The sequence below is a fragment of the Tyto alba genome, unplaced genomic scaffold (assembly GCF_018691265.1).
Source record: "Tyto alba isolate M040663 unplaced genomic scaffold, T.alba_DEE_v4.0 Super-Scaffold_2, whole genome shotgun sequence".
In the NCBI taxonomy this organism is placed as follows: domain Eukaryota; kingdom Metazoa; phylum Chordata; class Aves; order Strigiformes; family Tytonidae; genus Tyto; species Tyto alba.
Window position 1 is genome coordinate 21,640,461 of NW_024881282.1, and position 17,498 is coordinate 21,657,958.

Genomic DNA, 17,498 nt, shown 5'->3' on the forward strand with positions numbered 1-17,498 from the left:
AAGAGCACGTGTGAGTAATGTGACAAACCATGCTGCACTGTTTGCCTGAGAGGCAGGCATTGCTTTCCATGGCAAAAACCTTTAAGGACACCCACGTAAACAAAGTCTAGGAATAGATCATAGCTATTTCCTTGGTACATTCAACAGGAAGGGCCAATATGTTATTAATGGCACCTAACAAATAAGAGCATCAGCATACAGCTAGAACCACTGCGTGTGAAGTCTGAGAACTTTTTTTTTTTTTTAATGTGCTATTGCTTCCTAGTAATTTTGCTTTCAGGGAATCAGCCAGTGGATTAGTAACTTGACTTAGTCCAAGAAAACATGAATTATTTCAAAGAGAAGCTAATAGCAGAACTGAAAGCTGTTCCATGCACTAAGTACATGACAGCTGCACAGGATAAACATACTCTATGAGAACTAAGATCACTCCAACCATACTGCCAGTTTTTCTGCTCTGGCTAGTGAGAGGTAAGAAATGACTGTCATTATAAAGCTGAAATCTTCTTACTACATGTGGAACTGGGCTGATGCCTAAAGCCACAGCTGAGTGCTGCTCCCTGCATGTGCCCAACTCAAAGAGGAGAAAGAAAGGAAAGGAAGATACAGAGGGTTGAGCCCCCAGGATGGCATCCAACTGCAATGAAGAGCACCAACGTGCATAGGAGCCAGAAACAACCCACTGAACCCTCCAGATGGAGGGTGCTAAAAGTTGTCAGCTCACTGAGCAGTATCTTTTCAAGCTAGAATTTAGTTTTCAGGTAGAACTATTCGTTACCTGTAAGAGAATGATCTCAGCAGAAAATCAAAGTAAGACCTGCTTATACTAAAACTGGATTGTACTTAGTTAACAGCTACCTTAGTCCATCCTGTTTGGTCTAGACAAAAAAAATCCTTGCTCCAGTGTAGACCCTGGTATGTTAACGTTTGCCAATGACATTTCTGAATACTTTCTACAATTGGTATCAACTTGACTTACTCTGGGCAGCAAGAAGGCACCTACACTGATGTTGGACAGAGGCTTAAGCTGTTTTACTTAAACATGAAACAAGGGAAGGCCAACCTTTTCTTTTAGAAGGACAGAGAGATTTCACACTTCTTACTCAAGTGTGCCACGGGAACAAGATAATCTGAGTCCGGTTTGGATTTGCTATTTCATAGCAGCAGATCCAGTGCTACTCCCACATTTACTGACCCATGGGAGATTTCTGTCTCCTCAGTCACGCTCAAAGATGAATGTGCCAAAGAGACCTGAGTGGTAGAGGTGGAAGTTGGGGCAGAAAAGAATGACATAAACCACCTTGCTGTAAATTCTGGCTTCTAAACATAAGTTGCATACACTGTACATTTTCTTAGGGGCAGCTCCAATTAAAGTTTAAGGGTAATTACAGAAAACAAACAGTACTGAGAGCAGGTTCTCTTGTTGCTATACACAAGATGGCCTTTCAACAGAACTTTGTCTTACAACATTAAATGAATGCATATTTCCTAGAAAAACAAATTGCGGTACCTTTAAGCTGTTGTTGACCTTTTAGAAAGTAACAGCAGTTTACCTTAAACTTTATATTACTACATAAAGCAGGTAACAGATTGGATAAGTGGCCACAAATGACTTGTTGCTGCAAGAGAAATTTTCATTCTGGGGAAAAAGGAAACAGTGAGATTAACATTTTACCCGTCATTTTCAGCAGCACTGAGTGAGAAAATTTTATACTCACACCACAAGGCAACTGATTTGGCTGCATCAGATTAATTTTCCTAAAGCTACAGATATTATTTCAGAAGATGTTATTCATATCAAAGTTCAGTAAATAATTCAATTCTTGTTTCAGATTTTGAGAAACAGTCACCACAAATTCAAATACTGAAAATATTAATTGCAATACCCTTGGTCTACTCTATTCCTTTTACATTTTCATTAGCAATTGAGTTCTTTTGAATATGAAGGATATTGGGAATTACCAAGTCTGACACACTGCAACTGTATAGCCCTCTGCTGTACATACAATGGGGATTTCAAAATAATTTGGGAAACAGGTTCAGGCAAGAGTAATGCAAACATGGAAATAGCTCCTCTTTGAGAAATACATCAAGGATACAAAAGGACATGCGCATCCAAGCGAATCAGTTCAAAATGCTTGTCAGCAAGTAGCTGAAACTCACTGATCATTAATAGACTATGTTAAGTTACTAATTCTCATATGGAACTGAGCTGGACTTCCAGCTGTTTGAAATACTGAAGAGAAACATGGAATTCTGTTTTCATTTTGGTACTTCTACAGTTCTTAGCCTTTTTTTTTTTTTTCCTTCCCTCCCACTCTTCTTCCCCAACATAGTGGAACAGCCATGATTGACGAATTCTATAAAGGTACACTTTCTCCTTTACAGCAGACAGCAAACATTTTATGAATGGTAAAGCAAGCCACCTTCAGGTGGTACATACGCAAACATACACAGTCAATTTAGAAGAAAGCCTGTCATGAACTGGAAGGAAAAAAAAACTTGTAAGTCCTACAGCACATGTGCATTTCTAGGAAAATGCCTTAAAACCTCTAAATCTTCCCTGATTTAGTTGCAATTCGTCTCAGATGATGCAACAGAGCACTTGAACACCACCGATATTAACCAAAATGATTTTTCAGGGATGGAACTTCATAGAACAGTTTGGCAAAACCAGGTAATTAGTGATTTTTGAGAACATATTCAAACAAAACCTTAGAATGGAAAAAGATGTTTTTACTTTCTATGCTAAATGCATTTCTGCTGATATAGCTGATCAGTTAGAATATTTTTTTTGTCTATTGCTACAAACAAATCCAACGAATTGAACATGAAATCCTCTAAGAAGATACATTACCACTTCCCTTACTGATAACAAAGCACACTTGCAACTAAAATGGCTTTTCTAAAACAAACATGTGACTTCACACTTTCTACCTTATGTAGAAATTTACTTTTTTCTGGTACTATTTCTCAAAGCTGAAGAACTCCATGGTGAGGCAGAGCCATGGAATAAAATGGGATTCTGTATTTTACTGTCTAAGTGTTGATTCCAGAAAAAATATTTAAGGAGGACTATCCCCAGTACATCTGAAGCTCCCAGCACAGCAGCCAGATACGCAACAGTGGTGGATTGGAATGAGCCTACATCTTCCTAAAGATGACATTGCTGCAGGACGCAGGCACTCAGTGGACAAAGTGGCCAACCCTCGAAATTTACACCAGCTCCTGAAGTGCTGACAACAGTTGACAGTACTTTTTTTAATTATTTTTTTTTTTTACACTGGACATTTCAAAAGAGTGTTCTCAGTACCAAACTCCACAAGTCAAGGCCAGGAAAACTTTGTATTTGTAATGTAAGCAGGAGCTATTCAAATGCAATACAAAAGCCATTTTTTGGGGGTATCGTTCTTCATATACCATTAATGAAGAGGTCATCTGCCAAAACTGCTTTCTGGAATGGGGTACGTACTCACTGCAGTAGTTTCCTGTGACTGATGCCAGTGGGGGGGAGAAATAACTGAAGCCTGGCAGGTGAAGGTCTGTTTCCCCCCATTTACTAGAATTATATAGTAATTACTTCTGTTCAAACAGAGGAGTGCAGACATTTCCTGCCCACCAGAGTGGCTTCCAGCTGTAGCTCCAAATGGAGAAATCTGATAATTAAAGTTTCAATGATCTTCATTACTTTTAATGTGACAGTAGATGTGGGAGTATTGCTAGATTTCGTATTACAGAAGTGTATGCAGACGAAAATTCCCCTGCAAATGAGAAATGTAACTAAGTGCCTGAAAACAACCCCAAGCAGAGTTTATTGTACCGAGTTTTTGTATCATTTACTGCAGGTTTGGGGCTGCAATAAAAACCTGTAGATTTGCTTCATCGTCAGAAAGGAATCAAACTCAGTGATAAATCTCAAGTGAATACTAATGTGGTTAAAAGGAGCACTGGAAACTTCTCATGAGCATGATTCCCCACCAATGCACCAGTCAAATAGCAGAAAGACAGACTCAGTTAATACAATTAAAAAAACCCCACCCAAAAAAACCTCAGTCACCAACACAAATTACAATGCAGTCAGCTACATCAAGAACAACAGGCAATGGCCAGAGGAATTGTGCTGAGCTTCTCAAGAGCAGAGCTTGCAGGAGACCATCATTTACTGCTCCAACAACCTGCTCTATAGGAAATGAAGTCAGACTGGGGAAAAAAAAAAATCTAAAAAAAAAAAAAAAGTCAAGCTTCTGGGCAGATCCACCTTCATGCTCGTGAGCTATCCTGACAGTAAGCATAAGCAGGCCACAGATGTGTCATTCATTAGAAACCATACAGGTAACAGCTAATAGTTGAGTATCAAAATCAGCATGCTAGAAGTTGCATTATTTTGTGTCACCCTTTGTAAAAAGCAAACAATGACGACTTCATTGCTGAGGAGACAACAGACCTTCTCCTCAGGGAGAGATTAGTTAAAAGGGGAGAGTTTTGTGCCTGTTTAAATGTCATCTCCCCCCCCTACACACACCACCCCCCCCCCCCCGCCAAAGGGGGCTTCACTAACCCCACAGAGACCCTTCCCAGACCACCAGCAAACATTTCCCTTTCTTCACCAAGCCAAGGAGTGGAGGGCTTGCCAGGCTTAATTGTAACTTCCTATGTAGCCAGAAGCCAAACACATAGATTTCACATCCTAATCCATATTTTAAAATGTTCTAGCTTTTCTCTTATGCCTTCCTATTATGCTTTCTCAGCAATATCCAGCAACTTGAAGAGAACAGCAATTCTCACATCCCTTGAAGCACTATCCTAGTTTTAGTAACATATTCCTGCTTCTTCCCCTCAATTTATCGCTCCCACCTTCTTATTTCAAACTTAGCATAAAGTAGGAACTGCCTGAAAAAAGTAGTAGTAACTGCTTCCAGAGAAGCCAGGTCTGGCAGGACTGGCACTGCTATCACTTTATCACTCCTCCACTGCAGGAATATCTTGTATTTTAGCACAAGCCAGCCGCTCCTTGCTGCCCAGATGGACTAACGCACATTCTTAAAGATTGCCCACCCCCCCATATACCACAAATCACACAGCATCAAACCCAGTAAATGTGCATACATTCCATTAAAATTATGGTCTCCAATGTATTCTGTTTTTGAGAGACCATAGCTTCTCTGTGCACATGAACATGTGACCAACATAGGGAAACAATTTTTTGTTCAGATGTGCCTTTGGGATCAGCTTTTTTTTTTTCTGCAGATGCACAAGCAAAAGCTCTCATCTTAATAAAATAACACATAAACTTAAGTCTGACAAAAGTCTACGCTGCTATCAGAAGAGCTGGTTCTGCCTCTCGCCCAAGAACTCTGGTGTACATCAGGAACGCGATCTGGCTGAACTCTAACCTTAAAGAACTCATCCTGCAGCTGTACAAATACTAGTGCTTGAGCAATGACGGGGGAAAAGAACACCCTCCAAGGGAGAAAAGAAGATCAGACTGCCCTTCTTAATGGCAGCGGGCATGTATGTCAGCTTAAAGCACAGCCCAGTCGTGTATTCAAGCGATGGTGAAAGCACAGCCCTGTGATGGGTATAGCAAGATGCACGACACAGCTGGATTGACTGGGACTCTCTAAGGGAAGTGGCACCTTGAAGGCGAGCCCTGCACAAAGCTGCCAGTGCAGAAAGCTGCTGGACCCACCACCACAGCGTGGGGTGGTGGCACCAAAACGGCCTGCAGCAGGCAAACAAGGCTTAATGATGCCGTGATGGAAGTCACATCTTGAAATGTCCTAGATTGCATGCATTTACATATCCAATCCCAAAACTAAACAAAAAAAAAAAAAACAAACCAACTAGGAGAAAGTAAAGCAACTCAATAGTCTACCCCTATCTTGTCCACAAAGCAGGATTAATAGGCATAAACACATTTCTGGGTAGTACAAAAACACATGTCATTTGTAACACTAATGAATGCCAGCTGACAGAAAGCACAGGCTGACTGTCATACTGCTTAGCTGCTCCAGACACCTCTCACTCCTCAGCAACAGCAGGGAGACAAGGTCAAGATGCTGTTAGTAAACCCGAAAGGGAGACTCACTTTTCTAACAAAATTGAACTTGACAGGAACTATCATCACAAATAATGCTGAGAGTTTCAGGTGTTACTGGTGGCTTACACTTCTGCTGCTACCAAGCCATCTAGGTATTTTAGTCAGTTAACATTAATAAAATCAATTTGCACTGTCATTTACTAATAGAGAGAGCACTATTTAGTTTTGGTTGAGAATATACGGTGTTAGATTTTTTTTTTTTTTTTTTTTTTACACAAATAGTAGTTATATAGTTTATGAAAAAATACATGTATTTTCACTGAATCCCTGCAGAACTTAGATACAGCTAAGTCTAATATATTCCATCTTCCCACTTCCAAAATCTTTAATTGCTTTTGCATGAATTCAAAGAAATCCAACAAGAAGAAAGAAAACAAAATAACTTTGTCACGTTTAAAAGCTGGCAGACCAAGTTTTAACCTCTGTCACTCCTCTGACAGCATGAAGTCATCAGTGGTTATCCATGTCTGTCTTGACAGGGCAGAACCAGACTGGTAACACACACAAACATGCATCAAGACCACTTAGCCCTTGCTTTTCCACCCAATGGGCCCCTGTGCCTTTTGGAGCTTAGCTCTGGGGTTTTCGCTTAGGCCCATGATTACTGGCTACACTGATGTTTATATTCAACACGCAAGTATACCCACAAACATATGTTAAGATTATGGTGGTCTTAGCCTTTAAGTATTGGTGCTGATTCTCCTCTCCCTTGTCTGACACAGACTGTTACAGTGAACTGTGAACCCTGGTTTAGAAATACCAAAAAATACATTGGTCCAGGATGCGTTTACCTCAGAGCAGTTACATTCAAATTGCAGTGGTTCACAAAAAGAATCAGGTTCAAAGTAGTGAGGATGAGGAGAACTAATGGCAAACATCGTGGAATGGCAGTAGAATATCTGGGGGGAAAACAACTGCAACTCACTCATTTTTTACATCTTTTCAGAAAAGTAGACCGTATAACTCCAACAGCAAGTATCGCTACATAGCACGATTTGCTACTTCTGGCTCATTTTAAGACGTTCTATATGGGTTTATTGAAAAGAGAAAGGAGATATGAAAACCAATGACACGCTCTCTAGGACATAAATAACCACAAGTTTACGAATAGTTGCAGTCATCTGCACTGTGCTCAGCATCGCAATACACAGTGAGAAAATAACCCGTTTTGAACAGGTTACTCAAAGCTGTTACCCTTGCTGTGTGCTATCACTCAGTCCAATGTACCCTCGCACAGACTCAATTAAGTGACACAGGATTCCTGGGAGCCTCTCACAGGCACTGAGCAAAACCAGCTCCTTTTCTCCTGTCCCCAGCCACAGAACTCTCGCTCCTCACAGGGCAGCTCTTCCTTGGGTCAAATACAGTCAAACCACTGAAACGGCTTGACTGCGGCAGAGGCTGTAAAAGCACATTTGATAACAACACCTATGCTGCTCCAGATTTGCACTGGGGACTGGTCTGATCACGGAGAACATGGTCTGTTTTTTACCTCCAGCTCTGCTGTGCTAAAAAAAAACTTCTTCAGGACCTTGAAATCAGACAAACAAAAGCTCCAAACTTATTTTCCAGATTCTTTCCTTCACAAATCTCAGATATATTTTGTTTTAAATCCTGTACATGCACTTAAAACTAGGTTACCGATGCCTTTTATGAATCCCAAAATAAAACAATCTCTAGTGGTTAATTAGTGGAACTGGATAGAATTATTTTAATCATTAGTGCTCATGCAAGTGAAATGGCAAAATTATTTTTTAGCAGCATTTAAAAGTGGAGTCTGTATTCAGTTAAATTTGTTGCCTGCCTTAGCTTCTTTGAGGCAGGATCCTAAAAAAACCCAAGAAACCTCAAAATAATCAGGACCAGCTCAGTTCATAATGCAGACACCAGAAAAAAAAAAAAAAAAATTCTATTCAGAAAATCCGGTGACACCACATTTCTGAGCTAGTGTTCAGAAAGTTTTTGTATTTGTGTGTGAAACTGTATTAAGACAGTACGAGTTAGGAACTCAACTGTATGCACCTGTACTACAGGACACCCTAGAAAATGTGGCCATTAGAAACATATACTCCAAACATGCCAGAGAAATGCCCTTAACAACTAGAAAGGAAAAGCTGACAAGACAACTGCTGTGGGGCAGGAGCTCAGGTAAAGATATCTTTTGCTTGACTTCCCAAGAAGAAAGAGACAAAGTACTAGTAAAATGTTTCAAGATGATAAACCAACATCAAAACGTTTCAGTGTTATGATCAAGTTACACATGCTCAAAAAAATACGAAGCCATACAGCCTGACATTACTGCTGGGCAAGCAGCTGGCAGCCGGGCAGACTTCAGTTCAGACAAGTGAAATGTAGCCCAAACAGCCCAGCACACTTTTTGTTCACAAGCAGACAACAAACAACATCCCAGCACGTGGCTTGGAACAAACTTATTTTACTCAAAAGAACTGCCAGTGAAGTGGAAAATGCAATTACTGTTCGGTGACTTCAGTGGGACTGCTCACAGGCAAGCCACCACACACTTCCAAAAGTGGGCTCCAACTTAAATTTCAGAGCACTTTAGGCTTAAATAGTAAGTTAAAGGATTTCATGAAGTAGCACAAAAACATGACTCATTAATCAATACTACAAAATGTCTGCAACAGTTCCAAACTCTCTGGCACTACCTAAAAATGCTTTACAAAGAGCTGCGCAGAAAGCACTCCAAACCCCTTCTCACACTCAGGCTTAGTGTTTGTAAATATCAGGATAACCTCTGAGTGTAACTGCAGCAGATGCAGCTAATTGATAGAAGTAATTCTCCTTTTCTCTCCCCTGGAAGACTCAAGTCTTCCAAGTTACATTAAGCTACAGAACATGCACACTTAGAGACCTTTTAACACAAGTGCATTAAAGGTTCTAAGCCAGAGAATTAAACTTATTTGGCAGTCAGTGGGGCCAGGGTTTATCACTAGAGTCCTCTCTGGCAAAACATAGCCTCATTTGTAAGCATTCATATTATCAAACATAAGTAAACTGCTATAGAAATACACTTTGAAGATAGCTATTTAGAGTTGTGAGGTACAGGTGAAAAAGAAGAAACCCTCGCACCTTCAACATACTAGCCCCATGGCTTCCAGTCTAGTAAAAAGCGCAACAGACAAAAACCCTTCTTCATACATATAATATGCATAGAACCTCACCCTGCTATCACTTATTACCATGTAAATCAGGAATGTCTCTACTAAAGAAAGTCTTTATAGTACAGGCCAGAGAAAGAAACCCAGTAACGACCCAAAGGATATACATGTAAAGAGCTGTATTACCATGTATGCACCTATGGTGCTGAGTTTTAAAAAAGCTCTCTCAACATTACCCCCTTCAGTGCAGTACAGCACACACTGCTAAATTCAGCATGAAGGTACTAAGCACAAGTTACTCTGATAAGGTTTATTTGCATTCTTTTAACAGATAGAGATTTGAAATTTGGCCTTCCATGTATGCACAAGTATCGCCATAAGCACTGACTTGGCCTAGGCGGATGGGAAAGCAGGATCCGTTACCCTTAATTTTTATTAAAACAATGGGCTGTCCAATATTACTGAGTCAGAGCAGTCAATGCCATTTTAAGTCAGTATTCAACGCCAGAAGAAGAGTTAGATTTCATATGAAAACTTTCAGCTTTTGGAAAGAAAGTGGGGTTGAAATCAAGAATGATGAACTCTTGAATTTCAAAGCTGGTTTTGTTTGATGAAAAAAACTCTAGGTTTGGGTTTTCTTAACTTTTATAATACAGGTTTAGCTTTCCTCTTAAAAGCTTCCTCACATCAGGCTATCTCCCTTCTAAACATCAAGCTGCGTTTTCTTCGGTGACATAGTTAAACTGTAAAAGCATTTACGGATGAGAGAATTCTGGCTTTGATGAACGCATTGCTCAGGAGATGGCTAATGTTTCACATTTAAAGGCCTCAAATTTAGACAATAAAATTATTATTGCTTTATTATAAACCCTCCAAATACAAAATTAAGGTTTTCCACACCAAATTAAGCATATACTTTACAGATAAAAATCACTGTGCCTGTCATACACCCTTTTATGTATATAAATACACGTTAAAAAAATGATTCAGGCTCTCTGAAAATTATCTGTCCAATAAAATACCACAGTCGATCTTTTCTTGAAGTAGTCTACTGCAGCGTGCTTTGAACCTCATATGTGTCTCATACAGGGATTTTGAGACCACACTAAGGAGCCTGATCGATAATTTATAATATTTGGAATGTTGAAAAATTACGAGATCTGTTGGTTGTAGGGTATAATCAAGGCAGTGTTCATAAAAAGTCAGAACAATGCTGGCACTCATTGCATCGCTTCTGAAAATTATTAAAAAAAATTCAAAACCAGCTGTTTAACAGTTGAATCAATTTGGTTTTCAGGGAAGATGGACTGCTCTAAGGATTCACTATGCAGTGCATAGCACTAAAAAAGTCAGGAAAATTAGCATGGATTTATCTTTGTGAGTGATTCCTTGGAAACTCTTGGGATTAACATACTCCATTGGAAAAGCAAAAAAAGAAGTCAGTCACGGATTAAAGTTTGTGCACAGGCTGGTCTCACCATTCTGAATTTCTACAGACAACAAGAGGGTTGAAATATGGAATAAATCGTTAGCGATAGCAATGTAAACTAGACATTGTAAATCAGCTGAGAAAGAACCAAGATATATTTTTAAGAACAAAAAGAAAAGCACTACCTGGACAATTCTGGATTAAGTTGGCCAACTGTATTTTATGATATTCCAAGAGGTTTGGCAGGCTATTTGCAGGATCTGCTTTCTGTAACTATTGCTGCTAAAGAATGTTTTCTTGAATTGAAGCCTACAATCAGCTTTTTTGGTGGGCAGGAAGGGGATAACATTCTGTGCCTCCTAAGGTCTCATACTTCTGCATATTAACCTAGGTATGAGGCTGATAAGGAACAGTGCAAGAGAAAAATAAGCACACAAAAGACCTGGTTTTCCAAAAATTATCACAATACAGTGCTGAGCCTCACATGCTTTGCTTCTCGCACTGTGGCCATTACTCTGCTTTCCAGGTCTGCGAGTTCTGTGCTATAACTTCCATAAATACTCTGCACTTTTTGACCTGATTAACATTACCCAAGCGAGGGGTCTCGATTCCTTTCTTTTTACATGATTCAAAAACAAATTAACAACAAGAAGAAAAACCAACCAACCAAACAAGATTCCTTCGCTTTCTGGATAAGCCTCAGTAACCTCAACATAGACCTCTTGGTACTAAGAATGCTGCTGCCGAGTCAGACAGGTGAAGGTGTCCGGCAGGCCCTGTGGCACACCTCCAGTCCCAACTGCTCTCCATGACTCCAGAGCATCCATAAACACCATCTACACGGACACTACATAGGTTTCTCTCAAGCACCTAAATTTACACCTCACAGCAGTATGAAGGACTCCGATTCCCACCTTTTGCCTATCTGAAGGTACCTGTCCACATCAATTAAGTTACTTACTCAGAATATGCATGCATCTGCGAGAATTCAAAAGCCAGGTTTCCAAATTATATAAAATGGAAAAAATCACACACACATTCCTATTTTGCTTCTTCATGATACAGCGTTGTTAGAAGCTTACCACACCAACTGAGCAGATGTGCACTGAAGTAACGACTATTAAATGCTTACTGGCATTTGAAGTATTTGAACAGGCAACTGAATAATTTGAATACGTAAGCATGGCAAGACAGCTAGCTGCCTGTATTATTGTTACTGTGTTAGAGAATCTTACAACCAGATGTTCTTATTCTTAACACTGGGGGAAAGCACTGCTCTTTTAACGAAGTTGGTTTTTATGACAGTGCTTACTGCATTTCAGTCCTCAACTCATCGCAAAAATCCCCATGCTTAAGGTTTTCTGTTGCCTGGCTGTATCCTCAGAGTTGCAAAGTCAATTGGAAACAGAAAGCACAGGGATGTAGGTAAAAGTCAGATTACATAAATCAGGGACAAGAAGCATTAAAGCTGTGTATTCCTTAGTGTATCAGATACAATCAATTCTGCATGCCATTTGAATAAGAGGGCTAAAATTCCCATGTCTACTTTTCATATTTTTAAAAATAGCTGTTGTGTTTCACAGGAAAGCATGAAAACAAGAAAAGCAAATGAAAGGTCTCGTGCAGCAGCTTTTCACGTGCACTTTCATAGTTTGTGCTATCGGCTAGTCTGAAGTGGTGACCACTAAAAGCATATTGAGCACTTCACAGCTCTTACTATCAGACCTTGGTGGACTCACAAAAATCACCACTTATTTAAAAGCATGCTTGTCTAGGCACGGTGTTTACTCAGAGCTTTTGAGACTTCAAAATTCAGCTAAGAGAAACTATGATCCTGGTGTTTTGTTCTTCGGTACGTTTATCTTGTTTGTTCAATGCTGCTCACATGTAAGATCTCCCTCATCCTCCAAAGAAACAGCTTTCCAATCTGGGCTTAAAAACTTGTCTCTGGATTCTTAAGGCAGAAAAGAAAAGAATGCAGTGTCAGGGTATGTACACTACACTCCCCCCTTCCCACTTGCCATTCATTTCTCTGTCACGGCCCTACACTGCCAGACCTTGACACAGGCACCATCTATCCCCCTGCCCTCCCTCACTCCACAATATAGCAAAAGCACTTCGTATTAAGTACACGTTTCAGATAAACATGCTCCAGTGAAGGATTGAGCACATTTTTCCTGTACCCTGTGTTGGCCTGAAACCTATCTTCCATGCTACTGTTTCCACAGAACCATTCCCAAATGCCTTGAACTCTTACCTGATATTTCTGATACTGCCTTTGATCTTGCTGTGTTTCTACTTCTCCAAGCATGACATGAAAGCAACATTCCTGTACTCCTTTACATTTGAAAACGGCTATATTTCAAAGCTCTGATGTCATCAGGACAACTTTATATCATCTCCCGTGAAATATATCTGCTCAACAGATGTGAAACAAATCTTTTGTTTCACTACTCAGTTTAAAGCCAGCTACATAAATAATTGAATAAGATGGTGTTCTGTAGTGATGCCCAGGTATTTGCAAATCTGTAAAAGCCAAAACCCTGCCACTGAGCTTCTGCTTCAGGATGATGCTGACTGGCCGTCTTTGCTCAGTAACGGCTTTAGTGCACACTGCTACTGCAGGCACACGTGGGAAATGCAGGAATTGACAGCAAGCAGGGGGCTTTACATTCGCGTTTCATCCCTGCAGCCATCTTGGTAGCTTCCTATGTAGATTCTCTTGCCACTGGTAGGACAGATCCAGCAGGGCCAGTCAGAGTGGGGAAGCAGCAGCAATTCATCTATCAACCGCCTCTGTGGGTGGAAAGGCTTGATTCTACACCCCTCAGCTGGTAAGTGAGGACATGAGCAAGTGAACCCCAGCCTGACACCCTGAAACAGCTTGATAGCAGTGATATGCAAGGGCTCAAGAATCAGGCTAAGAATCACGCCAAAAGGACCTGACATGCCAGGAGCTGCTTCTCTTTCTGTTTTTTACTTATATTTACTGAGTTTTGTGCTTTCAAAAATTAAGGGGAAAATTAGGAGAATGGCAGAAGGACGATTATGAAGAAATGCAAAAAAGGAAAGAGAGATCAGATCAGAGGAAAGAAAGCAATACTGAGCTGTTAAGATGCACCAAAGTCTTCCCAGACTTCACTGAGCTTTATCACTTTGATAACTTAAAACTCACCCCTTAAAAAAATATTAGGAATGCCTAATCAAGGGGGAGGGAAAATGCAGTCATGTCTCTATTTCCCCTGCAATCACTAGACTTCAAGGCCTGTCTTCTGCTATATTAGCTCTAGCTGCATGAAATTGTCCCAATATGGGTGCACATTTTGGCCATTGTCAAAGCAGCTGACACCACAGTTCCTGAAGCCCCTATCTCTCCTCCAGGAATCAGGCACTGCAGGAAGGTAAGCACCAGCTTTACCCAGCAGCATCTCCCAGGAGCAAAGCCCACCATGCCAGTCACCAAATCCCAAACTCTGTATTTTAATTACCACTTCTCCCAGAAGCTGAAGGAAAGCTGACGAAATTTAATGTTTCAGAGATGCCACAGCTTGGATCCCCCTGGTATAAGAGCGATTGGTATCAAGATGAACTTCTAAGTGTATTAGAGGTCTTTATATGCCAATATTGGCATGCTGTGAGACAGCAATATATTCTCCTCCAGCATTTATCACTGTTTAATTAACTGAAGTTTAATCCTAATGTGTGCCTCTAAGTTGTGTTCAGATGTTCTGTGTGCTAAGCCTGAGTACCATCTCTTATTTCTCTCTGATATTCAGCAAGTATCATATCAGGGAATAAAAGTTATGAAGAGCCCCAGTGCTTCACAGCTGCAAAACTCATTTACATAAGGCTTACTATAGTTATTCCTCAGGTGTTAAAGCTTCATTGAAATAAAACAGATACAGTAACAAAGGTATAACTGACAGTGATATTCACTGCTGCTTTTTGATTCAACTCTATAAATATTTACTCAGTACAATCCTTTAGATTAACTTAGAAAGCAGTTGAAGTTCAAATCCCTTTCTCATTACGATGCTAAAAGAATATTCCCCCTATACCACACATCCAAGCAGGAAGTACAGGTAAATATTAAACTTGTCCAGAGCATTGGGAAACAATCAGGAACATACCATATGCACAGGAGTGCTGGGCACTCAACTGCTCTTCTCTCAAGTTGAAGGATTTATTCCCTCATGGAGCTTCTCTTTCATGAGCATCATTCCGTACCACAAACTGATCAGCGCTCCCAAGCCTCACAGCAGCAATACAAAACAACTCAGCTCTCTTTGTGTACAGCTAGGAGGGGAACTAGAGAACTCCCTTCTCTCCCCTGCATCCCTAGGATACCAAAATGTGTGTCTCTTCAGTTTCCAGGCAATTTGGCTAGTTTTATACAGTTTTGGAGGGGAAGTTCCTTAAGGTCACTAGGAAAGCAAATTCACCAGAGGAACTAAAAACCAAACCGAGCTCTTCGCGTTACTGCAGGTCTACAAGATGTCACTTCACCTCTTGAGCCTTCAACTTGCTCCAAAATTCTACGCAACGTGAGCACACAGGGGTAATGTACACACAGGGCTGAAGCTCGTTACGCATTTTTCAGTGCTTAGGTGTTACATGGAAGTGACTCCCACCCTTGGTCATGGACATCAGGAGACAAAAAAAAAAAAAAAAAGCTTATTTGCCTCAGTACAGTATGCAGAAAGACCTGAACACAGTCTAACACAGTGAAGAGAACATTTGACCTCACATTCTCAAACCAAACTTGCCTTTTATGTATCATATAGTGGTATCTCTGGCTAATAAAATTCCTCCTTATGGTAGGATGAGTGAGCTACCTCAGGCTGGAGGTCCCAGAGGCCTTCACCTGTCTTCAACCCCTTCCACAGCTGCTCACACAGGAAGGCATAATTTAGCCATACAACATTTGATACAGAACTTAAATTTACTTGTCAGACTATAGTAAATAAAGCAGACACACACACTGCTACAATGGGCAAGGAGGACTTCCAAAACTAGTTTTCAAATGGAGAAAAGAATACTAGAAAGCAATCATGAAGCTGTTGAGCATTTTCTGAACAATTCAGACAAAACCCCAGCAATTCCCATGCTCAGTAAGAAAACAGCTAAAAAAAGATTCTCCTGTAAATTATTTATATTTCTTTTGCACAATTATGAATATTGTTGTCATCTCCAAGAACACCTAAAAACTCTTACTAAAAACATGAGTTATGATCAGCCCAAGTCAAATTAAGCACTATTTTGGAAAGTAAAACATGAACCAAATCTTAATTATCTAAGTGCGCTAGATTTCTCAGAGTTGTGAAGGTGGCTTCTACACTAGGACAAGAACACACCTGTGAAATCTCAGAAACATGGATTTAAATTTGGCAGAAAAGATGCTTAAAATTCAGAAAAGATATTAACCTCATTATTTCACAAATCCAGCATACTGTTTATCATTCAACCATCCTGTTCTCACTTGTCACAGTAAAACACTGCCATTATTTTGATGGCATAGTATAACTCTCTTGCAATATTTGAATATATGAGAATATCTGTTCTCTAACAGCCTAACGTCATGCATAAAAGATGATTAGACCTTGAGGGAGTCCGATATACACACACTGATCACGATGTGATTCACTGAACAGTAAAACACCATTTACCCACTGTGTCCTGTAATCCATGTAACTAGGCGCCAATCATAAATGTTCTGATTTTCATATCTGTTAACCTCATTCAAGTCTGCTTAATTGTAGCAAGAAATAGAAAACGGAATACATACACAGACACACATACAAATAACATTGATAAACAATGGGGCAATTGGTGTACCAAGTCACCACTTGGTATTCAGACTGGTCACTTCAGTATAAATTCCCCGTGTTTCTAACTAGGCAACAGCACATGATAAAAATCTCTTCCCGATCCTTCTTAAAATCAAGACTATATACTGCAGTGTAAGAACCACACTCCTCTAAGCAGGCTGAAATGCAATGTATTAATGTTCATAACATCATTCAGCCCTCTTTAAAATCCAGTTTCACTAAACATCTATTTTTTCAAAACAGTTAGCTACATTGAAATATTATTAAATCAAATAACCTGATTGATTTTATAATTTCAGTGGCATTGTGGGTCAAAATTATGTTCTTTCCAAAAACTAAGGCAAACTAATTTCTGTTCCAGGTAAGGTATGGTCTTTATAATTTGGAAGCAATGGCTATACTTTTTGACTGGTTTATCTGCCTATAGAGTTCTTCCCAATTATATTAAATGAACTTTTGATTTAATTTTAGCCCCAAATTCAAGTTTTATAAATATAAGCTCTAGTTGAAATGTTTCCATGAATACAAAGAAGCTTTCAATAACGATATTTGCACAGAACCAATGAACTTTGTCCCTGACATCTCCTATCCAAGGCTTCGCTGTATTGAAGCCTTCAGATTTCCTTTTGCAAACATCAGAAGATTCAAGTGAATTAACTTAATCTGAGAAAGGAAACAAATTTTAAGCTGTTAAACATGGGAAAAAAGAACGTCAGTCCTTTCAGCTCAATCCATTTGGAGATGATTTGAGGAGTGAGCAGCAGTAAGACCTGCCCATTTAGTTACTCTTACCTCAATAATATATAAAACCACATTCTTGTAGAAGCAATATAGTATGCACTTGGTAACTCGATTGTAACTCCAAGCTCCATGGACCAACAACAGCTTCTCCAAGTAGGAAAACTGAAAGAGAGAATACAAGTTTTTACATACATGAAGCCCTGTTTAAAAAAATTGGTTGAAGTAAACCACAGCCCTCAAAAAAACCTCAGATCAGCTATGAGAGATGTTCTTCAAGTGCA

General features: G+C 39.8%; 1 protein-coding gene across 7 annotated transcripts in view; it reads right to left on the minus strand.

The window, feature by feature from the left end:
* ATP8A2 (ATPase phospholipid transporting 8A2) overlaps positions 1 to 17,498 on the minus strand; it is a 344,378-nt gene that overhangs the window by 134,429 nt on the left and 192,451 nt on the right. For all 7 annotated transcript variants that reach the window (XR_006165293.1, XM_042792247.1, XM_042792248.1 and 4 more), the window contains one exon: positions 17,269 to 17,379. Coding sequence is in view for 6 of the 7 variants with exons in the window: in XM_042792247.1 (XP_042648181.1) it covers positions 17,269 to 17,379 (111 nt within the window). In the remaining variant the exon portion in view is untranslated. The remainder of the gene's footprint in view (positions 1 to 17,268; positions 17,380 to 17,498) is intronic.